At 43.3% G+C, this 25,656-nt stretch overlaps 1 protein-coding gene and 1 long non-coding RNA gene across 2 annotated transcripts; both read left to right on the top strand.

Moving 5' to 3' along the window:
- Nucleotides 1-877: 877 nt before the first annotated feature.
- LOC115177712 (uncharacterized) lies at nucleotides 878-2,920 on the top strand. Its single transcript, XR_003872459.1, has 3 exons — nucleotides 878-1,432; nucleotides 1,887-1,953; nucleotides 2,109-2,920. It is a non-coding gene; the product is annotated as an uncharacterized LOC115177712 (long non-coding RNA).
- A 1,880-nt stretch (nucleotides 2,921-4,800) lies between these two features.
- Nucleotides 4,801-24,756, top strand: LOC115177677 (zinc finger protein 239). The gene is made up of 2 exons (XM_029738625.1): nucleotides 4,801-5,007; nucleotides 23,233-24,756. The coding sequence occupies exons 1-2, from the start codon at nucleotides 4,881-4,883 to the stop codon at nucleotides 24,135-24,137; spliced, it is 1,032 nt and encodes a 343-aa protein (XP_029594485.1). The 5' UTR covers nucleotides 4,801-4,880; the 3' UTR covers nucleotides 24,138-24,756.
- The last annotated feature ends 900 nt before the right edge of the window (nucleotides 24,757-25,656 follow it).

A 25,656-nucleotide genomic window follows, 5' to 3' on the forward strand; every position in this document is an offset into this window, starting at 1 on the left:
GTCTGTAGAGATGCAGTGTCTCAGACCGCTGTGATACTGCCTGGAATGGAACTAGGTACTGTAGAGACGCAGTGTCTCCGACCGCTGTGATAAAGCCTGGAATGGAACCAGTTACTGTAGAGATGCATTGTCTCAGACCACTGTGATACAGCCTGGAATCGAACCAGGGTATGTAGTGACAGCTCTCGCTGCCGCCACTTGGGAGCCACTCGATGACAGAAGTGAGTCGTTTTTAGTTCAGTTACCTTTGCTTGCTTGGGTACAGGAACAATGGTGTCCAGACAAACACCTTTATAGCGTCCTCAGAGCATGTGCAGACCAGCTGGTTGGGGAGGTGAGGCATCGGTGTGGTTTTCCCTTTATAATCTCTTCCACATACATCTCATGTCTGAGCCGTTTTGTCCCTTACGGAGCTCATAGCTGGTCTGTTTTATACTCGTCCATGTTTGCAGGCATTTTTACCGTGGTTAAATGGGGTGGTTCGTCCTTTCAGTTGACAGGATAAATCCTGACTTGACTTTTACCGTGGTTAAATGGGGTGGTTCGTCCTTTCAGTTGACAGGATAAGTCCTGACTTGACTTTTACCATGGTTATGGGGTGGTTCGTCCCTTCAGTTGACAGGATAAGTCCTGACTTGACTTTTACCGTTGTTAAATGGGGTGGTTCGTCCTTTCAGTTGACAGGATAAGTGGATAATGTGATGTCATTATCTGGTGTATGAATGAGAGTTATGTGATGTCATTATCTGGTGTATGACGGAGTTATGGGATGTCATTATCTGGTGTATGACAGCGTTATGTGATGTCATTAAATGGTGTATGACAGAGTTATGTGATGTCATTATCTGGTGTATGAATGAGAGTTGTGCCATGGTGTGAGGAAAAGTGTATACATTTGGGTGCTATGGGGTGGGGCTTCAAGTCTTCAGGGGGCAGTTTCTCAAAAGTTATCTCTGGATTTCACCTATCGGATATCATTAAAACGTTAGAAATGGGTTTTTCAAAACATAAGAATTCGATTCTGATCCCAAATCTTACCTTTAAAGAGGAATGGAAACACTTTAGGAAGTATATCCTAAGCAAAGAGATGTATTCAATCCACTAATACTAAACATGTGCATTTAACATAAAAACATCTCTATATTTAGTATTTTGATCGTCGACAAGGTTTATTTGAGCTGTGGTCAGCGTCATTTTAAATTGCCATAGTAACGACTGACGCCAGTGCGTCACTGGCAGGAACCATTCGGAGTTTCCGAATGGAAAGGAGTCATAAACCTACGTAGAAGCCCCCTGCTTGCCCATCCATTTTCAATTTCGAGGGTTACGGTGTCGGGGTTACCGACCGACCATCAACTACATTGCTGACTTCGGAGTCAAGCAAAAGCCGGACTGCACTTGGGAGGCGACGCGAAATAATGGAGCCTGAACGGTAACCGGTCATGAGTCAGGACTGTTGTTGACTAGGCTAGCGTTAGACACTGGACAACTTTGTTGCAACTCTAGTTGACGTTAACAAGCTAATTGCGTCTGAAGTGTTTTGTGTAACACCCCCCAGCAAATAACGTTAGCAAGTAACTCGACTGCAACTAACTCTCCGTGTAGCCCTGTCACTAGGCAGTTACTCTGTAGCTAGCTTCCACCTCAGATAGTCAAGTAACGTTACTGTAATACATTTTGTTGACAGATTATTATTATTATTTTTAATATGTTTTGTTAGCTCCACCTTCTTTAGCTAGACTGAAGATGACATAGCTAATGTTTGCTGAAAAAAATGTCCCTGTATTTGCTGTGTGTGTGTTGACAAAGTATATAAGACAGGTAGCTTGTTAACGCCAACTTATATATTTGGGTTCAGTTGTCTTAACAAAACGTTTGTTTTCCAGGATGACATCTTCATACCTGGAAAGGTTTTCATCCTGGAGGAGACTGCAGCAGGAGGAAGCAGAGGAGGTACAAGCAAATCCATGTTATTTCTAAGGCTATTGTTTATTTCAACACACGATCTGTCATCCCTGAGGCCATTTTGGATTTAAAATGGACAATATACAGTGATTCTTGAATATACCTGTAGCCTAATAAATGCCTTAATTGTTTTCTACCAACAGGAAGTGGGAGTCCCAGACCAGAGTGGGAAAGTTGTTTGCAGGAAATCTGTTGGTGCCATCAGTGGTCTTCCTTACTGGCGGGCTCCCACTTCACTTTTGTGGAAACATGTCACCTCCTCAGCCTGGTGACAATGTCGCTGCCACAGTTCTCAAAACAACTGCGCAGCCACATGTGGACCCAGCACACAGAGGCCATTCTGGCTACAATTGGTGACAGTCCACTAATCGTATCTGGAGACGCACAGTGTGATTCGCCAGGCCATTGTGCCTCCTTTGGCTCTTACACCATCCTGGACTCTGCTCCCCACCTGATCCTCCCCCAGGAGACTGTTCTTCCTTTGGCTCTTACACCATCCTGGACTCTGCTTCCCACCTGATCCTCCCCCAGGAGACTGTTCATGTGACTGAAGTGAAGAACAGCTAGTGTTTCCATTGCCCTTTAATCAGGATTTAAATGTTGTTTTTGCAAAACTCATTTGGCAAAAAGATAGGGATTAGGATAGTTTTAATGCTGAAAATCAGGATTATCTTGATCCCACTGCAAGGTTGGATTTAGAAAGGTGTTAGAAAGGTGAAATGTACTACAATCATTTCTATGTAACTAAGGTGAGGAGGTTTAGAAAACATTCTTACATCTGAAAACCAAAGGTTAATTGTGTTAAATTGACTCCAGTAAAGGTATGTGGTCAGTTGGTATATTGAGAAGTGATAGGTTCTATTATGTTTCATCAAGGTATCTTTATTCATGTAGTTTACAAGGGGCGGTAGGCAGTTTAGTGGTTAGAGCGTTGGGCCAGTAACCGAAAGGTTGCTAGATCGAATCCCCGGGTAAAAGTCTGTCGTTCTACCCCTGAACAAGGCAGTTAACCCACTGTTCCTAGGCTGTCATTGTAAAGAATAATTTGTTCTTAACTGACTTGCCTAGTTAAATAAAAAATAAAATAATCTGTGTAGAAGTAGTACCACAATTTGTCCAGTAGATGGTGAAGTGGCCAAAACTCTGAAAACAGAGATTATTTGATATTGTGGTGTCAGTTTATTTTCTGAAAAAAAATGTTACAAAATACAGAATCTGGATCATTCTGATTCAGATTAAACGTTTCTTTAAAAAAAAACTGGCCCCTGGATTCAGGGCCTGGGAGACCATGAGGGAAGATGTCACCACGAGGAGGCCTTCTCATTGCCACCCGTACCGTACCATGTGTTTGTTATAAATATCCATTATACAACGTGGTCCAGCGATTCCTTTCATTGATACGGTCCAGGCAGCAGCCTGCCTGTGACAGGAATATGGTCACATCTAGATGTTAAAAATAACTTTTAAAAAACAATGAGCTATTATTCTAAGAGTATTTATTAATTGTGGAGGGAATTTAGACCGGAGAAACACACACGTAAATGGAACTTCATTCCCTTTTCACGCAGTTTCCGCACACATTCTGACGTTGAACTGAAGTAGAAGGAGACGCATGTGCCAGACGGATATTTGTTTGGAGTGGAGATCGCAGAAATGGAGGCGTGGCAGGGGTGTGTCTACGGATAAGTGTATTCTGACATTGTCTTCATTCCCTCATAATTCCACCACCTTTACGTGTGAGCAAACCATGAATAAAGTTGAGCAACCAGTAGGTTCCAAGTGGAAAAACATCTACTTTCTTTTTTTCCGATAGAAATAACACAAATCTCCATGCACTGCAATTTACAAATTGCATGAGATAACGAGCAGCATTACTTCCGGTGATTTGGACAATTCACGACGTTGCAGGCGTTAGCTTCTTTCACATTTCGGAAGGGGATGGGACATCTGGCCTGTGACTTGCAAAAAGAGAGGTAAGTTCCACACTTTGTTTCGTGTGTGTGTACGCGCGCGTCCATATCTATGTGTCATTTAGATAATCGTGCTATTTGGATCAATAAGATAGCCAGCTAACTTCAATAAAGAATTCAAGATATCTGTTCATTTTCTGGCTCATTGGGAAACTTAGATATAGGTTTTTGCCATATCTACAGTAAAATATTATTAGTTACAGCCACATAAATATATATATATATATATATACAGACGTGAGAAGGAATGTTTTTAACTGTTTTTTTTTAAACAGAACATTGTACAAATGGCAGCAACATGCTGAACAGTACAACTAGCATTTGGGTATTACAATTGGCAAAATAAACAACAGATTTTGAAATGACTTGTTATGATATTGCTTGCCAGAACAAACACAATGTAGTGAATATTTTCATAAACTGCGTTACCCACTCCAGTCCGCAGATGGCGATATGCGTCTTTCAGGTGGCGCTTCTTGCGTGACGTATAAACTAGTGGACGGAACAGGACGCTTCTTCAACAACAAAACGGCTGATTCAACCACCTCGGTAGCTTGCTTGCTAACATAAAACCGAAACATTGAAGCTCGTTGGGTTTGTATTAACATCAGTGTTTTAAAAATACTGTCTGCGTCTTTACTAGTTACTCCATTTAATGTTTACGTTGTTAGTCAGCTAGCTGACTGGTTAAATTAGCCTAGAACTAGGCTAATGCTAATTAGCTAGTTAACATCCCCGACCATGAGTTCACTAAGCTACTCCCCTCCTGCTAAAGAAGAGGTCTGCTGGACGGAGAAAGAAGTTGCAGTGAAAGAGGAGAAGGAAGAGGAGGATGTCACAGTAAAACAAGAAGTAGAGGGTGAGGCGGTTACAGTGAAAGAAGAAGCTTTCGGAGTGAAAGAAGAGGAAGATAAACAAGAGAATGTAGTTTTTGTTGAGGAGAATATGACTGTATTAGTAAAAGAAATGGAACACGTTTTTGGAGTGAAGGAGGAGGGGGAGATTACTGTCACATTGGAAGAGGAGGGGGAGGAGGAAGAAGAAGAGAATAATGGAGATCTGAATAACACCAGTGAGTACTGTCTTAAATTGGGGCACAAACTATGTAGTTGTTGAATCCATGTCTCTGAATCTCTTTCTGTTTAACTGATGTGATTTTTAAAGGGTCATTCTATTGAAGTTATGGGTGAATCCAGCTCTATGGACATTACATTTGCACGCAAAATCACAACTTAAAAAATAATTATTATTTCACCTATTTTACTAAACCGATTTCACCTTTTTTTCACCTTTATTAACCAGCTAGGCTTCATTAATGTCTCACAGAATATGCAGACAAAATATAAATTAAACATTTGATGTGTTTGTCTGTAGTACACCTTGGGCAGAGTGTATATCCAGGAAATCGGGATTCTAAATATTGGCATGTTGGAGAAATAAAACAAATAGAAGCTTTATGGAGGTTACATGAAATGGACAGGCTTTTTGGGGAGACTGAACATATTAGCTGTGGTTGATTCTGTGGAAAGCTCAACCTGAGCAATGCAGAAATAAAGTGTTTCATTTGGAAATGACTAAATGTTCATGATTATCCTTAAGGACTATATTTTGGAGTTCAGGCTTAATTTGAAACGTTTATGTAGGAAATTGCATTAATTTGGACTATTACAGAGTAGGAGGCCAAGGAAAATGTTAATGAAGCAATACAGGCCAAATTGAAGTGTCTTGAGTTTAGTTTGTTCTAGAGTCTTGTAAAGATAGAGGGGGTTGACTGGGACAGGCAATGTAACATCCATAAAGTTTTTAGGAACAGTTTTCCCAAGTGGTGCAGCGTTCTAAGGCACTGGAGGCTAAAGGCGTCACCACAGACACCCCGGTTCGATTCCAGGCTGTATCACAACCGGCCGTGATTGGGAGTCCCATAGGGCTGCGCACAATTGGCCCACCATCGTCCGGGTTTGGCCGGGGTAGGCTGTCATTGTAAATAAGAATTTGTTCTTAACTGACTTGCCTAGTTAAGTAAATGTAAAAATGTAAAGCACCTTTGGCAGCAATTTTATAGCTGTGAGTCTTTCTGGGTGAGTCTCTCTAAGAGCTTTCTACACCTGGATTGTACAACATTCTTTTCAAAATTCTTCAAGCTCTGTCAAATTCGTTGTTGATCATTGCTAGACAACCATTTTCAGGTCTTGCCATAGATTTTCAAGTAGATTTAAATCCAAAACTTTAACTCGGCCACTCGGGAGCATTCACTGTCTTCTTGGTAAGCAACTCAAGTGTAGATTTGTCTTGTGTTTTAGGTTATTGTCCTGCTATTAGGCCGTTGTCAGGCTACTTGTAATTTGGGCTGGGTGATATATCAAATGAGTTCAATTAATTTGAATGTATGTTTTAGCACAATTTTCCAAATGCCAGTATCGCAGGACTCCATTATTATACTTTTTTTTAATGATTGTTTCTCTTTTTGGTCTCATCTTATTCGCTTCTTCTGTGCTGTGTTCACTGTGCACCTTCCCACCGTACAGCCACCAAGCCCCTCCTCCTGTTGCCAAGCCCCTCCCCCTGTCACTAACAACAACAAAGACTAAAGATCACTACTTCCTCTGACGACAAGCCGTTTCAACTCGCTAATTGTGTTTTGGTCCAATAGAAACGGTCATTTGGACACTGAAACACAGAGACATTTTACCTTAATAAAGAACTTTATCCTCTCTCACGATACCATTTTTACGTGTCAACTCCTCAAATTACGCAAAGAGCAGAGCCTAGTAACACCCACCCTACTAGTAACACCCACCCTACTAGTAACACCCTAGTAACACCCACCCTACTAGTAACACCCACCCTACTAGTAACACCCACCCTACTAGTAACACCCACCCTACTAGTAAAACCCTAGTAACACCCACCCTACTAGTAACACCCACCCTACTAGTAACACCCTAGTAACACCCACCCTACTAGTAACACCCACCCTACTAGTAACACCCTAGTAACACCCACCCTACTAGTAACACCCACCCTACTAGTAACACCCTAGTAACACCCACCCTACTAGTAACACCCACCCTACTAGTAACACCCACCCTACTAGTAACACCCACCCTACTAGTAACACCCTAGTAACACCCTAGTAACACCCACCCTACTAGTAACACCCACCCTACTAGTAACACCCACCTTACTAGTAACACCCACCTTACTAGTAACACCCACCCTACGAGTAACACCCACCCTACGAGTAACACCCACCCTACTAGTAACACCCTAGTAACACCCACCCTACTAGTAACACCCATCCTACTAGTAACACCCACCCTACTAGTAACACCCACCCTACTAGTAACACCCACCCTACTAGTAACACCCACCCTACTAGTAACACCCTAGTAACACCCACCCTACTAGTAACACCCACCCTACTAGTAACACCCTAGTAACACCCACCCTACTAGTAACACCCTAGTAACACCCACCCTACTAGTAACACCCACCCTACTAGTAACACCCACCCTACTAGTAACACCCTAGTAACACCCACCCTACTAGTAACACCCACCCTACTAGTAACACCCACCCTACTAGTAAAACCCTAGTAAAACCCACCCTACTAGTAACACCCACCCTACTAGTAACACCCACCCTACTAGTAACACCCACCCTACTAGTAAAACCCTAGTAAAACCCACCCTACTAGTAACACCCACCCTACTAGTAACACCCTATTAACACCCACCTTACTAGTAACACCCACCCTACTAGTAACACCTACCCTACTAGTAACACCTACCCTACTAGTAACACCTACCCTACTAGTAATACCCACCCTACTAGTAACACCCACCCTACTAGTAACACCCACCCTACTAGTAACACCTACCCTACTAGTAACACCTACACTACTAGTAACACCCACCCTACTAGTAACACCTACCCTACTAGTAAAACCCTAGTAACACCCACCCTACTAGTAACACCCACCCTACTAGTAACACCCACCCTACTAGTAACACCCACCCTACTAGTAACACCCTAGTAAAACCCACCCTACTAGTAACACCCACCCTACTAGTAACACCCACCCTACTAGTAAAACCCTAGTAACACCCACCCTACTAGTAACACCCACCCTACTAGTAACACCCACCCTACTAGTAACACCCTAGTAACACCCACCCTACTAGTAACACCCACCCTACTAGTAACACCCACCCTACTAGTAACACCCACCCTACTAGTAAAACCCTAGTAAAACCCACCCTACTAGTAACACCCACCCTACTAGTAACACCCTATTAACACCCACCTTACTAGTAACACCCACCTTACTAGTAACACCCACCCTACTAGTAACACCTACCCTACTAGTAACACCTACCCTACTAGTAATACCCACCCTACTAGTAACACCCACCCTACTAGTAACACCCACCCTACTAGTAACACCTACCCTACTAGTAACACCTACACTACTAGTAACACCCACCCTACTAGTAACACCTACCCTACTAGTAAAACCCTAGTAACACCCACCCTACTAGTAACACCCACCCTACTAGTAACACCCACCCTACTAGTAACACCCACCCTACTAGTAACACCCACCCTACTAGTAACACCCTAGTAAAACCCACCCTACTAGTAACACCCACCCTACTAGTAACACCCACCCTACTAGTAAAACCCTAGTAACACCCACCCTACTAGTAACACCCCACCCTACTAGTAACACCCACCCTACTAGTAACACCCTAGTACACCCACCCTACTAGTAACACCCTCCCCTACTAGTAACACCCCTAGTAACACCCACCCTACTAGTAACACCCACCCTACTAGTAACACCCACCCTACTAGTAACACCCTAGTAACACCCACCCTACTAGTAACACCCACCCTACTAGTAACACCCACCCTACTAGTAAAACCCTAGTAAAACCCACCCTACTAGTAACACCTACCCTACTAGTAAAACCCTAGTAACACCCACCCTACTAGTAACACCCACCCTACTAGTAACACCCACCCTACTAGTAACACCCACCCTACTAGTAACAACCCACCCTACTAGTAACACCCTAGTAAAACCCACCCTACTAGTACACCCACCTACTAGTAACACCCACCCTACTAGTAAACCCTAGTAACCCACCTACTATAACACCCTACTAGTAAAACCCTAGTAACACCCACCCTACTAGTAACACCCACCCTACTAGTAACACCCACCCTACTAGTAACACCCTAGTAACACCCACCCTACTAGTAACACCCACCCTACTAGTAACACCCTAGTAACACCCACCCTACTAGTAACACCCACCCTACTAGTAACACCCTAGTAACACCCACCCTACTAGTAACACCCACCCTACTAGTAACACCCACCCTACTAGTAAAACCCTAGTAAAACCCACCCTACTAGTAACACCCACCCTACTAGTAACACCCACCCTACTAGTAAAACACCCACCCTACTAGTAAAAACCCTAGTAAAACCCACCCTACTAGTAACACCCACCCTACTAGTAACACCCTATTAACACCCACCTTACTAGTAACACCCCACCCTACTAGTAACACCTACCCTACTAGTAACACCTACCCTACTAGTAACACCTACCCTACAAGTAATACCCACCCTACTAGTAACACCCACCCTACTAGTAACACCCACCCTACTAGTAACACCTACCCTACTAGTAACACCTACACTACTAGTAACACCCACCCTACTAGTAACACCTACCCTACTAGTAAAACCCTAGTAACACCCACCCTACTAGTAACACCCACCCTACTAGTAACACCCACCCTACTAGTAACACCCACCCTACTAGTAACACCCACCCTACTAGTAACACCCTAGTAAAACCCACCCTACTAGTAACACCCACCCTACTAGTAACACCCACCCTACTAGTAAAACCCTAGTAACACCCACCCTACTAGTAACACCCACCCTACTAGTAACACCCACCCTACTAGTAACACCCACCCTACTAGTAACACCCACCCTACTAGTAACACCTATCCTACTAGTAACACCTACCCTACTAGTAAAACCCTAGTAACACCCACCCTACTAGTAACACCCACCCTACTAGTAAAACCCTAGTAACACCCACCCTACTAGTAACACCCACCCTACTAGTAACACCCACCCTACTAGTAACACCCACCCTACTAGTAACACCTACCCTACTAGTAAAACCCTAGTAACACCCACCCTACTAGTAAAACCTACCCTACTAGTAAAACCCTAGTAAAACCTACCCTACAAGTAACACCTAACCTACTAGTACAACCCTAGTAACACCCACCCTACTAGTAACACCCACCCTACTAGTAACACCCACCCTACTAGTAACACCCTAGTAAAACCCACCCTACTAGTAACACCTACCCTACTAGTAAAACCCTAGTAAAACCTACCCTACTGGTGAAACCTACCCTACTAGTAAATCTACCCTACTAGTAAAACCCTAGTAAAACCTACCCTACTAGTAAAAACCTACCCTACTAGTAAAACCCTAGTAAAACCTACCCTACTAGTAACACCCTAGTAAAAACTACCCTACTAGTAACACCCGCCCTACTAGTAAAACCTACCCGACTAGTAAAATCCTATAATACCTACCCTACTAGTAACACCCACCCTACTAGAAACACCCACCCTACTAGTAACACCCACCCTACTAGTAACACCCTAGTAAAACCCACCCTACTAGTAACACCCACCCTACTAGTAACACCCTAGTAAAACCCACCCTACTAGTAACACCCTACTAGTAACACCCACCCTACTAGTAAAACCCACCCTACTAGTAAAACCCACCCTACTAGTAAAACCTACCCTACTGGTGAAACCTACCCTAAGAGTAAATCTACCCTACTAGTAAAACCCTAGTAAAACCTACCCTACTAGTAAAAACCTACCCTACTAGTAAAACCCTAGTAAAACCTACCCTACTAGTAAAACCCTAGTAAAACCTACCCTACTAGTAACACCCTAGTAAAAACTACCCTACTAGTAACACCCGCCCTACTAGTAAAACCTACCCGACTAGTAAAATCCTATAATACCTACCCTACTAGTAACACCCACCCTACTAGTAACACCCACCCTACTAGTAACACCCACCCTACTAGTAACACCCTAGTAAAACCCACCCTACTAGTAACACCCACCCTACTAGTAACACCCTAGTAAAACCCACCCTACTAGTAACACCCTACTAGTAACACCCACCCTACTAGTAACACCCACCCTACTAGTAACACCTACCCTACTAGTAACACCCTAGTAAAACCTACCCTACTAGTAAAACCCTAGTAACACCTACCCTACTAGTAACACCTACCCTACTAGTAACACCTACTCTACTAATAACACCTACCCTACTAGTAAAACTCTAGTAACACCCACCCTACTAGTAACACCTACCCTACTAGTAACACCTACCCGACTAGTAACACCCACCCTACAAGTAACACCCACCCTACTAGTAAAACCCTAGTAAAACCCACCCTACTAGTAACACCTACCCTACTAGTAAAACCCTAGTAACACCCACCCTACTAGTAACACCCACCCTACTAGTAACACCCACCCTACTAGTAACACCCTACTAGTAACACCTACCCTACTAGTAAAACCCTAGTAACACCCACCCTACTAGTAAAACCTACCCTACTAGTAAAACCCTAGTAAAACCTACCCTACAAGTAACACCTAACCTACTAGTACAACCCTAGTAACACCCACCCTACTAGTAACACCCACCCTACTAGTAACACCCACCCTACTAGTAACACCCACCCTACTAGTAACACCCACCCTACTAGTAAAACCCTTGTAAAACCTACCCTACTAGTAAAAACCTACCCTACTAGTAAAACCCTAGTAAAACCTACCCTACTAGTAAAACCCTAGTAAAACCTACCCTACTAGTAACACCCTAGTAAAAACTACCCTACTAGTAACACCCGCCCTACTAGTAAAACCTACCCGACTAGTAAAATCCTATAATACCTACCCTACTAGTAACACCCACTCTACTAGTAACACCCACCCTACTAGTAACACCCACCCTACTAGTAACACCCTAGTAAAACCCACCCTACTAGTAACACCCACCCTACTAGTAACACCCTAGTAAAACCCACCCTACTAGTAACACCCTACTAGTAACACCCACCCTACTAGTAACACCCACCCTACTAGTAACACCTACCCTACTAGTAACACCCTAGTAAAACCTACCCTACTAGTAAAACCCTAGTAACACCTACCCTACTAGTAACACCTACCCTACTAGTAACACCTACTCTACTAATAACACCTACCCTACTAGTAAAACTCTAGTAACACCCACCCTACTAGTAACACCTACCCTACTAGTAACACCTACCCGACTAGTAACACCCACCCTACAAGTAACACCCACCCTACTAGTAAAACCCTAGTAAAACCCACCCTACTAGTAACACCTACCCTACTAGTAAACCCTAGTAACACCCACCCTACTAGTAACACCCACCCTACTAGTAACACCCACCCTACTAGTAACACCCTACTAGTAACACCTACCCTACTAGTAAAACCCTAGTAACACCCACCCTACTAGTAAAACCTACCCTACTAGTAAAACCCTAGTAAAACCTACCCTACAAGTAACACCTAACCTACTAGTACAACCCTAGTAACACCCACCCTACTAGTAACACCCACCCTACTAGTAACACCCACCCTACTAGTAACACCCACCCTACTAGTAACACCCACCCTACTAGTAACACCCTAGTAAAACCCACCCTACTAGTAACACCTACCCTACTAGTAAAACCCTAGTAAAACCTACCCTACTAGTAAAACCTACCCTACTAGTAAAACCCACCCTACTAGTAAAACCTACCCTACTGGTGAAACCTACCCTACTAGTAAATCTACCCTACTAGTAAAACCCTAGTAAAACCTACCCTACTAGTAAAAACCTACCCTACTAGTAAAACCCTAGTAAAACCTACCCTACTAGTAAAACCCTAGTAAAACCTACCCTACTAGTAACACCCTAGTAAAAACTACCCTACTAGTAACACCCGCCCTACTAGTAAAACCTACCCGACTAGTAAAATCCTATAATACCTACCCTACTAGTAACACCCACCCTACTAGTAACACCCACCCTACTAGCTACACCCACCCTACTAGTAACACCCTAGTAAAACCCACCCTACTAGTAACACCCACCCTACTAGTAACACCCTAGTAAAACCCACCCTACTAGTAACACCCTACTAGTAACACCCACCCTACTAGTAACACCCACCCTACTAGTAACACCTACCCTACTAGTAACACCCTAGTAAAACCTACCCTACTAGTAAAACCCTAGTAACACCTACCCTACTAGTAACACCTACCCTACTAGTATCACCTACCCTACTAGTAACACCTACTCTACTAATAACACCTACCCTACTAGTAAAACTCTAGTAACACCCACCCTACTAGTAACACCTACCCTACTAGTAAAACCTACCCGACTAGTAACACCCACCCTACAAGTAACACCCACCCTACTAGTAAAACAATAGTAACACCTACCCTACTAGTAACACCTACTCTACTAATAACACCTACCCTACTAGTAAAACCCTAGTAACACCCACCCTACTAGTAACACCCACCCTACTAGTAACACCTACCCTACTAGTAACACCCACCCTACTAGTAACACCCACCCTACTAGTAAAACCTATCCGACTAGAAACACACTAGTAACACCCACCCTACTAGTAATACCCACCCTACTAGTAACACCCACCCTACTAGTAACACCCACCCTACTAGTAACACCCACCCTACTAGTAACACCTACCCTACTAGTAACACCCACCCTACTAGTAAAACCCTAGTAACCACTACCCTACTAGTAACACCTACCCTACTAGTAACACCTACCCTACTAGAAACACCTACCCTACTAGTAAAACCCTAGTAACACCCACCCTACTAGTAAAACCTACTCTACTAGTACAACCCTAGTAACACCCACCCTACTAGTAACACCCACCCTACTAGTAACACCCACCCTACTAGTAACACCCACCCTACTAGTAACACCCACCCTACTAGTAAAACCTACCCTACTAGTAAAAACCTACCCTACTAGTAAAACCCACCCTACTAGTAACACCCACCCTACTAGTAAAACCCTAGTAACACCCACCCTACTAGTAACACCCACCCTACTAGTAACACCCACCCTACTAGTAACACCCTAGTAAAACCTACCCTACTAGTAAAACCCTAGTAAAACCTACCCTACTAGTAACACCCTAGTAAAAACTACCCTACTAGTAACACCCGCCCTACTAGTAAAACCTACCCGACTAGTAAAATCCTATAATACCTACCCTACTAGTAACACCCACCCTACTAGTAACACCCACCCTACTAGTAACACCCATCCCAACTAGTAACACCCTAGTAAAACCCACCCTACTAGTAACACCCACCCTACTAGTAACACCCTAGTAAAACCCACCCTACTAGTAACACCCACCCTACTAGTAACACCCACCCTACTAGTAACACCCACCCTACTAGTAACACCCACCCTACTAGTAACACCCACCCTACTAGTAAAACCCTAGTAACACCTACCCTACTAGTAACACCTACTCTACTAATAACACCTACCCTACTAGTAAAACTCTAGTAACACCCACCCTACTAGTAAAACACTAGTAACACCCACCCTACTAGTAACACCTACCCCACTAGTAACACCCACCCTACTAGTAACACCCACCCTACTAGTAACACCTACCCTACTAGTAAAACCCTAGTAACACCCACCCTACTAGTAACACCCACCCTACTAGTAACACCCACCCTACTAGTAACACCCACCCTACTAGTAAAACCTACCCGACTAGTAACACACTAGTAATACCCACCCTACTAGTAATACCCACCCTACTAGTAACACCCACCCTACTAGTAACACCCACCCTACTAGTAACACCCACCCTACTAGTAACACCTACCCTACTAGTAACACCCACCCTACTAGTAAAACCCTAGTAACCACTACCCTACTAGTAACACCTACCCTACTAGTAACACCTACCCTACTAGAAACACCTACCCTACTAGTAAAACCCTAGTAACACCCACCCTACTAGTAAATCCTACCCGACTAGTAAAACCCTAGAAAAATCTACCCTACTAGTAACACCTACCCTACTAGTAACACCTACCCTACTAGTACAACCCTAGTAACACCCACCCTACTAGTAACACCCACCCTACTAGTACAACCCTAGTAACACCCACCCTACTAGTAACACCCACCCTACTCGTAACACCCTACTAGTAACACCTACCCTACTAGTAACACCTACCCTACTAGTAACACCCTAGTAACACCCACCCTACTAGTAACACCTACCCTACTAGTACAACCCTAGTAACACCCACCCTACTAGTAAAACCTACCCTACTAGTAAAACCCTAGTAACACCCACCCTACTAGTAAAACCTACTCTACTAGTAAAACCCTAGTAAAACCTACCCTACTAGTAACACCTAACCTACTAGTAACACCCACCCTACTAGTAAAACCTACTCTACTAGTACAACCCTAGTAACACCCACCCTACTAGTAACACCCACCCTACTAGTAACACCCACCCTACTAGTAACACCCACCCTACTAGTAAAACCTACCCTACTAGTAAAAACCTACCCTACTAGTAAAACCCTAGTAAAACCTACACTACTAGTAAAACCCTACCCTACTAGTTAAACCCTAGTAAAACCTACCCTACTAGTAAAACCTACCCTACCAGTAAAACCCTAGTAAAACCTACCCTACTAGTAAAACCCTAGTAAAACCTACCCTACTAGTAAAACCCTAGTAAAACCTACCCTACTAGTAAAACCTACCCTACTAGTAAAACCCTAGTAAAACCTACCCTACTAGTAAAACCCTAGTAAAACCTACCCTACTAGTAAAACCCTACCCTACTAGTAAAACCCTAGTAAAACTTACCCTACTAGTAAAACCTACCCTACTAGTAAAACCCTAGTAAAACCTACCCTACTAGTAAAACCTACCCTACTAGTAAAACCCTAGTAAAACCTACCCTACTAGTAAAACCCTACCCTACTAGTAAAACCCTAGTAAAACCTACCCTACTAGTAAAACGGGAGTATCAAGGAACATTGATTCTGGAAAAAACGATCTTCTTGATCACACCGATTAGCGTCGTTGCGCAAAAAAATGGTCCACAGCGTCCTCTGGATATGTGTTCAACAACAGTTCAACAGCAGTTCAACAGCAGTTCAACAGCAGTTCAACAGCAGTTCAACAACAGTTCAACAACAGTTCAACAACAGTTCAACATTCATCTTCTGCTACCGTTTCTGTCAAGCCGTCTACACATACAGTTTGATGCCTACGTTCTGTAAGTCCATCGTACGCACCACACGGAACAAACTGCCTCTCCAACTCAATGCTGCAAGGTAAACGCAGCGTTTCCATTGGAAATGAATGTGCTTCTGGTGTACCGAACAGCAATGACTCAGTAGGTGTGACTGAGGCGTACTGCACAGTTTCTGTCACGCTGCATTGCGGTACCACGTACCGCTAGCAGCGTTTTAGCCACAGACTGTTATACTAGCTGTCTAGTCTGTGTTTTTATAAATGTGCAATGAGCATAAACAACTTTTTATATAAGGAATTGTCAACTCGTTCTCATTGTGAGAGAAAAGGTGGGCTACATGAGTTCAACGTCTGAACAAAGCATGTAACATCCATAATGTTTGATTTTCCTCTCTGCGGTAAGAATGGAAATTACAATCTTTTAAAAAATGATATTTTTCGTGTTTGGCAGCCAACCCTTTCCTTCCAAATGGCTATTCATGTTATAACTAACACTGGGGGACAGCTGTGAGTGGAGAAACAAGCTCTGTGAGATATTTCAAAAAGCCATGAAATATGATTGACTGAAAAGCCTTTTTTGAGACTTGGCCTCCTCTGTAATGGACAAAATTCATGCAATTTCCTACTTGAACTTTTCAAATAAAGCCTGAACTCCAGCATATAAGGGTGGTTTCGCAGACACAGCCTAATCCTTGGCTAAATTGCACTTTTAAACGCGGCTAACTCATTGCATTTCTCAGACATGGTTTAAAAATAGTCTCTGACTTGCCCCTAGTCTAGATTTAAAAAGTCTGAATTCCAGAAGGACGATTAGAGTTCATCTAGGTGAAGGTTTAAATTAAACCTGGCCAGAGGTGGGGCTTAACTTCAGATGAATGGATGTTGGCCGCCCAGGTTGACCTTGTCATTGGAGGAAAATGGTCCCTCAGGTTGACCTTGTCATTGGAGGAAAATGGTCCCTCGGGTTGACCTTGTCATTGGAGGAAAATGGTCCCCCAGGTTGACCTTGGCATTGGAGGAAAATGGATTACCTGAACTATTACAATGATGATCACAGAGCAGCACCAAGACCAGACAGAAGGCCGGTTATAGACCGCAACAACCCACTGAATGATTTTGATGAAATCAATTTCCATGATCGTTTCCATATGCAGCTGATTTTTATTTGTTTACTTGAGCCAAGGCTTTCATCTGACTCTCTTAGGGGAAGCCCCCCCCACCCACCCACCCTACAAGTACTGATCACCTTGAGCCAAGGCTTTCATCTGACTCTCTAGGGGGAAGGCCCCTCCCTCCTTCCCTACAAGTACTGATCACCTTTAGGTTTTTTTGGGCATTTAGAACCTTCTATCGTGAAACAGGAGATTAATGTGGTGTAAGGGAACCGACTCAATGCAGAATAGTCCACAAAGTCTGCAATACTATGTGTGAACTGAAAGACAGTTCCATGATGCTTTCTGCCAACTACCAGGTAGAGTTCTGTGAATATGATGCTCCTTCCCAAACCAACTACAAGGTAGATTTCTATGAATATGATGCTTTCTGCCAACTACAAGTTGGAGTTCTATGAATATGGGTACTTCCCTGGAGTCATTGGCTCTATAGATGTATGTCATATTCCCATCAGGTGTCCCTGTACAGCAGATGCTGTGGAGTATAGAAATATTACATTCTGGTTCTCAATAAGTGCGTGTGTGTGTGTGTGTGTGTTCTCCCAGTGTGCAGTTCTCCAACATTGTTGCACGTTGGAAAGGTACAAATCATGAATCAAGGATTTTCCAAAACTCTGCTTTGTTTGCTCATGTTGAAGGAGGACAACATAGTGGAATCATTCTTGGTGACAGTGGGTACGCAGTAGTGGTCGACCGATTATGATTTTTTAATGACGATACCGATTTATTGGCGGGCCAAAAAAAAGCCGATACCAATTAATCGGACGATTTTTGTTTTTAATTGTATTTATTTATTTGTAATAATGACAATTACAACAATACTGAATTAACACTTATTTTAACTTAATACATAAATACTATAAATTTAGCCTCAAATAAATAATGATACATGTTGAATTTGGTTTAAATATTACAAAAACAAAGTGTTGGAGAAGAAAGTAAAAGTGCAATATGTGCCATGTAAAAAAGCTAACGTTTAAGTTCCTTGCTCAGAACATGAGAACATATGAAAGCTGGTGGTTCCTTTTAACATGAGTCTTCAATATTCCCAGGTAAGAAGTTTTAGGTTGTAGTTATTATAGGAATTATAGGACTATTTCTCTCTATACGATTTGTATTTCATATACCTTTGACTATTGGATGTTCTTATAGGCACTTTAGTATTGCCAGTGTAATAGTATAGCTTCCGTCCCTCTCCTCTCTCCAACCTGGGCTCGAACCAGGAACACATCGACAACAGCCACCCTTGAAGCAGCGTTACCCATGTAGAGCAAGGGGAACAACTACTCCAAGTCTCAGAGCGAGTGACGTTTGAAACGCTATTAGCGCGCACCCGCTAACTAGCTAGCCATTTCACATGGGTTACACCAGCCTAATCTCGGGGGTTGATAGGCTTGAAGTAATAAACAGCGCAATGCTTGAAGAATTGCGAAGAGCTGCTGGCAAAATGCACGAAGGTGCTGTTTGAATGAATGCTTACGAGCCTGCTGCTGCCTACCATCGCTCAGTCAGACTGCTCTATCAAATATCAAATCATAGACTTAGTTATAACATAATAACACACAGAAATACGAGCTTTTGGTCATTAATATGGTCGAATCCGGAAACTATAATTTCGGTATATACTCTGACTGCTTGCACGGAACGCAAGAGGTGACAAATTCATGTTAGCAGGCAATATTAACTAAATATGCAGGTTTAAAAATATATACTTGTGTATTGATTTTAAAGAAAGGCATTGATGTTTATGGTTAGGTACATTGGTGCAACGACAGTGCTTTTTTTCGCAAATGCGCTTGTAAAATCATCACCCGTTTTGTCGAAGTAGGCTATGATTCGATGAGAAATTAACAGGCACCGCATCGATTATATGCAACGCAGGACACGCTAGATAAACTAGTAATATCATCAACCATGTGAAGTTAACTATTGATTATGTTAAGATAAGTTTAATGCTAGCTAGCAACTTACCTTGGCTTCTTGCTGCCCTCGTGTAACAGGTAGTCAGCCTGCCATACAGGCTCCTCGTGGAGTGCAATGTAAGGCAGGTGGTTAGAGCATTGGACTAGTAACCGAAAGGTTGCAAAAACTAATCCCCGAATCCCCCCTGAACAAGGCAGTTAACCCCCGTTCCTAGGCCGTCATTGAAAATAAGAATGTGTTATTAATCTGACTTGCCTAGTTGTTAAATAAAGGTGTTTTAAAAAAATATATATATATATATATATATATTTTTTTTTTTTATCGGCAAATCGGTGGCCCAAAAATCCGATTACCGATTGTTAGGAAAACTTGAAATCAACACTAATTAATCGGTCGACCTCCAGTACGCAGGGACCATCTTCTTGTTCACCTCCTTATCGTCATGCAATAGGACCTGAGCAACAACGGTACAACCAAGCTCATATCTGCACCAAAGGTGTAGTGGTGCACGTTTGGCATATAGAAGAGTAATTTCCGGTGTCTCAGAAACACATTGCACGCTCAACCAAGAAGATGCTGCATTTTCATAATTGCAACAGCAGTGCTTCACAATGACCTCAAACAACATGGCTGCCCAATGCTTCACAATGACCTCAAACAACATGGCTGCCCAATGCTTCACAATGACCTCAAGCAACATGGCTGCCCAATAGTTCACAATGACCTCAAGCAACATGGCTTCCCAATGCTTCACAATGACCTCAAACAACATGGCTTTCCAATGCTTCACAATGACCTCAAGCAACATGGCTTCCCAATGTTTCACAATGACCTCAAGCAACATGGCTTCCCAATGCTTCACAATGACCTCAAACAACATGGCTGCCCAATATCGGAACATTGGTACTGCAGCTGCTTCATGTTCCTCTCCTCCTCATTCATAGCCAACTCAACATGAAGAAGCAGCAGGAGTACCAATGTGCATGATCCTCTCCTCCTTCATAGCCAACTCAACATGAAGAACATTGGTACTGCAGCTGCTTCATGTTCCTCTCCTCCTCCTTCATAGCCAACTCAACATGAAGAACATTACTACTGCAGCTGCTTCATGTTTCTGTCCTCCTCCATAGACTCAACATGAGGGATTCACATCTTATTTTAAATACATTAGCTTGTGCTCATGAAATTCCATGGCTCAGTATCTCATGCAACGCTCAGCCTCTTTGTCTTTGACCTCCGACCCGGGTTAGTGACACAATCTTCCCTCCTGTCTGCTGCAGATGTAGAGGGCTGACTTTCATCCTGTTAAGACAAGTCTCCTCCAAGTCTTAACCTCCTAGGGTGATCATCTGCCTCTAGAAAGACATTACTGCATTAGAGAACATTATTTCTTCAAGAGTTGAGTTAACTACATATTTTTTATTATGGGAGTGCAAAAGGTGACTGACAACATTTAGACGTTCCCTGCAGTCCGGGGATGGCACATGTTGAATGAAAGTGTCCTACCAAATGAGAATTGGAACAGTCCCCCCATCTGAACTGTCCTAATGGTCATGATTGGGGTTATCGTCCAGGGTTTGCTGGCTATCAATGATCCCGGGTCAACAAGTCCCCCAGCCAGTGGCGTGTATTCATGGATGCCAAGGAAAGCCAGGATTCCCCCCCAAAAAATGACCAACAAAAAAACAAATTACACAATTTATTTAGTAAGTAAAGCAGCTTTGAAATCTAGCAACACTGCACCAACTAACTTCCTGTCATCCATACTCTTTAACCAATCATTTGTCACCAACAAAACGTAACAATGGATCAAATGTATCCTATTATAGTAGACTTTTCAGACTTTTCTAGACCTGACTTGGTTTCCAGCTGTTGCACAGCTTGACTTTGTCATAGTGATTAACTTGACCTCAGGTTGAGGGATCTGATTTGTATTAAACCCCTTAAACAGGAAGACAGTTTTATCATGTGGAGGTTTCATTTAAGGTTGTATTCATTAGTGAAAAACGTAGCAAAATGTTTTGCATCGGAAAACAAAAACAAGCGTTTCTTATTGGACAAGTTTCGCTCGTTGTCCCTCCCCATTTCCCGCCTGTTTTCATTCGTTTCTTGTGAATAAGATATCAATCTCTGTTACATGAAATATACTGCTCAAAAAAATAAAGGGAACACTTAAACAACACATCCTAGATCTGAATGAAATAAATAATCTTATTAAATACTTTTTTCTTTACATAGTTGAATGTGCTGACAACAAAATCACACAAATAATCAATGGAAATCCAATTTATCAACCGATGGAAGTCTGGATTTGGAGTCACACTCAAAATTAAAGTGGAAAACCACACTACAGGCTGATCCAACTTTGATGTAATGTCCTTAAAACAAGTCAAAATGAGGCTCAGTAGTGTGTGTGGCCTCCACGTGCCTGTATGACCTCCCTACAACGCCTGGGCATGCTCCTGATGAGGTGGCGGATGGTCTCCTGAGGGATCTCTTCCTAGACCTGAACTAAAGCATCCGCCAACTCCTGGACAGTCTGTGGTGCAACGTGGCGTTGGTGGATGGAGCGAGACATGATGTCCCAGATGTGCTCAATTGGATTCAGGTCTGGGGAACGGGCAGGCCAGTCCATAGCATCAATGCCTTCCTCTTGCAGGAACTGCTGACACACTCCAGCCACATGAGGTCTAGCATTGTCTTGCATTAGGAGGAACCCAGGGCCAACCGCACCAGCATATGGTCTCACAAGGGGTCTGAGGATCTCATCTCGGTACCTAATGGCAGTCAGGCTACCTCTGGCGAGCACATGGAGGGCTGTGCGGCCCCCCAAAGAAATGCCACCCCACACCATGACTGACCCACCGCCAAACCGGTCATGCTGGAGGATGTTGCAGGCAGCAGAATGTTCTCCACGGCGTCTCCAGACTCTGTCACGTCTGTCACGTGCTCAGTCTGAACCTGCTTTCATCTGTGAAGAGCACAGGGCGCCAGTGGCGAATTTGCCAATCTTGGTGTTCTCGGGAAAATGCCAAACGTCCTGCACGGTGTTGGGCTGTAAGCACAACCCCCACCTGTGGACGTCGGGCCCTCATACCACCCTCATGGAGTCTGTTTCTGACCGTTTGAGCAGACACATGCACATTTGTGGCCTGCTGGAGGTCATTTTGCAGGGCTCTGGCAGTGCTCCTCCTGCTCCTCCTTGCACAAAGGCAGAGGTAGCGGTCCTGCTGCTGGGTTGTTGCCCTCCTACGGCCTCCTCCACGTCTCCTGATGTACTGGCCTGTCTCCTGGTAGCACCTCCATGCTCTGGACACTACGCTGACAGACACAGCAAACCTTCTTGCCACAGCTCGCATTGATGTGCCATCCTGGATGAGCTGCACTACCTGAGCCACTTGTGTGGGTTGTAGACTCCGTCTCATGCTACCACTAGAGTGAAAGCACCGCCAGCATTCAAAATTGACCAAAACATCAGCCAGGAAGCATAGGAACTGAGAAGTGGTCTGTGGTCCCCACCTGCAGAACCACTCCTTTATTGGGGGTGTCTTGCTAATTGCCTATAATTTCCACCTGTTGTCTATTCCATTTGCACAACAGCATGTGAAATTTATTGTCAATCAGTGTTGCTTCCTAAGTGGACAGTTTGATTTCACAGAAGTGTGATTGACTTGGAGTTACATTGTGTTGTTTAAGTGTTCCTTTTTATTTTTTTGAGCAGTGTACTTTGTTTGTCTTTGGCAGGAGAGAGTCCAGAATCAGAGGAACCAGAGCCAGAGACGTCCAAACCAGCAAGACGACACCACTGCTCCCAGTGTGAAAAGAGTTTTACCAAGTTAGGGAGCTTGAAAATACATAATAGAATACACACAGGAGAGAAGCCCTACCAATGCTCCCAGTGTGGAAAGCAGTTTACCCAGTTAGGGACCCTAAAATTACATAATAGAATACACACAGGAGAGAAGCCTTACCAATGCTCCCAGTGTGGAAAGAGGTGTTCACAGTTAAGTTCCCTGAAATCACATGAGAGAATACACACAGGAGATAAGCCTCACAAATGCTCTCAATGTGGCAATACATTTAAGCGGTTAAGTAACCTGAAAGATCATGAAAGGGTACACACTGGGAAAAAGCCTTACCACTGTTTCCATTGTGAAGAGAGTTTTAGCTGGTCAAGGCAACTGAAAGCGCATGAGAGAACACACACTGGAGAGAAGCCTTATCACCACTGCTCCCAGTGTGGAAAGAGTTTTACCCAGTTATGGAACCTGAAGGCACATGAGAGAATGCACACAGGAGATAAGCCTCACAAATGTGCTCAATGTGGAAAAACCTTTAACCGCTTATATAACCTGAAAGTACATAAGAGAATACACACAGGGGAAAAGCCTTATCACTGCTCCCACTGTGGTAAGAGTTTTATCCTATCACGGGCCCTGACAAAGCATAAGAGGACGCACACGGGAGAAAAGCCTTACCATTGCTCCCAGTGTGGAAAGAATTTCACTGACTCAAGTAACTGGAAAAAACATGAGCTAACACACTCTGTAAAGAAGCGTTTCCAGTGTTCTCATTGTGAAAGGAGTTTTAAGAAGTTAGGGAAGCTGAAGCAGCATGAGAGAATACACACTAGGGAGAAGCCTTTTTGAACTGCTCCCACTGTGGAATGACATGTACCTGGTTAAGGCAAATGAAATTACATGAAAGAAGCCACACCGGAGAGAAACCTTACCAATGCTTCCAGTGTGGAACGATATTTACCCAGTTTGGGAAAGACCATGAGGTAACACACACAGGGGAGATTTCTTACCATTGCTCCAAGTGTGAAGAGAGATATTTCACATAAACTTACAATTTATGAGTTGACACACAGTGCTCCCACATTTGTCAAAATTTTGACTGAAAGTTGGTGCTTAGTGGTTTTGTTTATGCCCTTATTGCCATATGAAATCCGATTAGAGAAAGTCTACTCAGAAATACATTTTTATGTTTTTTGGTTGGTTTTTTTTAATCCCAAGACATGAATTGAATATGGAGTATGTCTGTTTTTATGTAGATTCAGTGTACAAACTGTGATTAAATAGTTTTTTTTACTCTGTCTCTCTCTGTGTGTGTGTGTGCGTTAATCAAGTGCTACAGTATTTGCTTGTGATGAATATGCTTTATTATTTACATGTGGAAATGTGTCTTTAAAACCCCATGCTGTCTTTTAAATGTATTTTTAAATTGTCACTTTGTTTAATAAATCACTGTGTGTGTTTATTTTTATATATAACTCAAATGTATTTTTAATAATACATTTTTCTGAGAGAGACAAAGAAATTTGTTCCCTCTTCTCTGTTTCTGGTTAAGGTCTTGTAGGGACAGCTCAGGGCTTCGTTCCCTCTTCTGTCCCTCTTCTCTGTTTCCAGATCAGGTTTGGGGTTGGACAAGGGACCTTGACTAAATTAAAACAAACGTTATTTGGTTTAAAAGATGTAAAGAAGACAATAAAGATGGGGTTGGATTGAGGGAAACAGGAAATGAACCTGGTTTAGTGGTAGGGTTGGATACAGGATATGAACCTGGTTTAGTGGTAGGGTTGGATACAGGATATGAACCTGGTTTAGGGGTAGGGTTGGATACAGGACATGAACCTGGTTTAGGGGTAGGGTTGGGTACAGGATATGATCCTGGTTTAGGGGTAGGGTTGGATACAGGATATGAACCTGGTTTAGGGGTAGGGTTGGATACAGGATATGAACCTGGTTTAGGGGTAGGGTTTGATACAGGATATGAACCTGGTTTAGTGGTAGGGTTGGGAACAGGATATGAACCTGGTTTAGTGGTAGGGTTGGATACAGGATATGAACCTGGTTTAGGGGTAGGGTTGGATACAGGATATGAACCTGGTTTAGGGGTAGGGTTGGGTACAGGATATGATCCTGGTTTAGGGGTAGGGTTGGATACAGGATATGAACCTGGTTTAGGGGTAGGGTTGGGTACAGGATATGATCCTGGTTTAGGGGTAGGGTTGGATACAGGATATGAACCTGGTTTAGGGGTAGGGTTGGATACAGGATATGAACCTGGTTTAGGGGTAGGGTTTGATACAGGATATGAACCTGGTTTAGTGGTAGGGTTGGGAACAGGATATGAACCTGGTTTAGTGGTAGGGTTGGATACAGG

This window comes from Salmo trutta, chromosome 38 (genome assembly GCF_901001165.1).
Source record: "Salmo trutta chromosome 38, fSalTru1.1, whole genome shotgun sequence".
NCBI classification, from domain to species: domain Eukaryota; kingdom Metazoa; phylum Chordata; class Actinopteri; order Salmoniformes; family Salmonidae; genus Salmo; species Salmo trutta.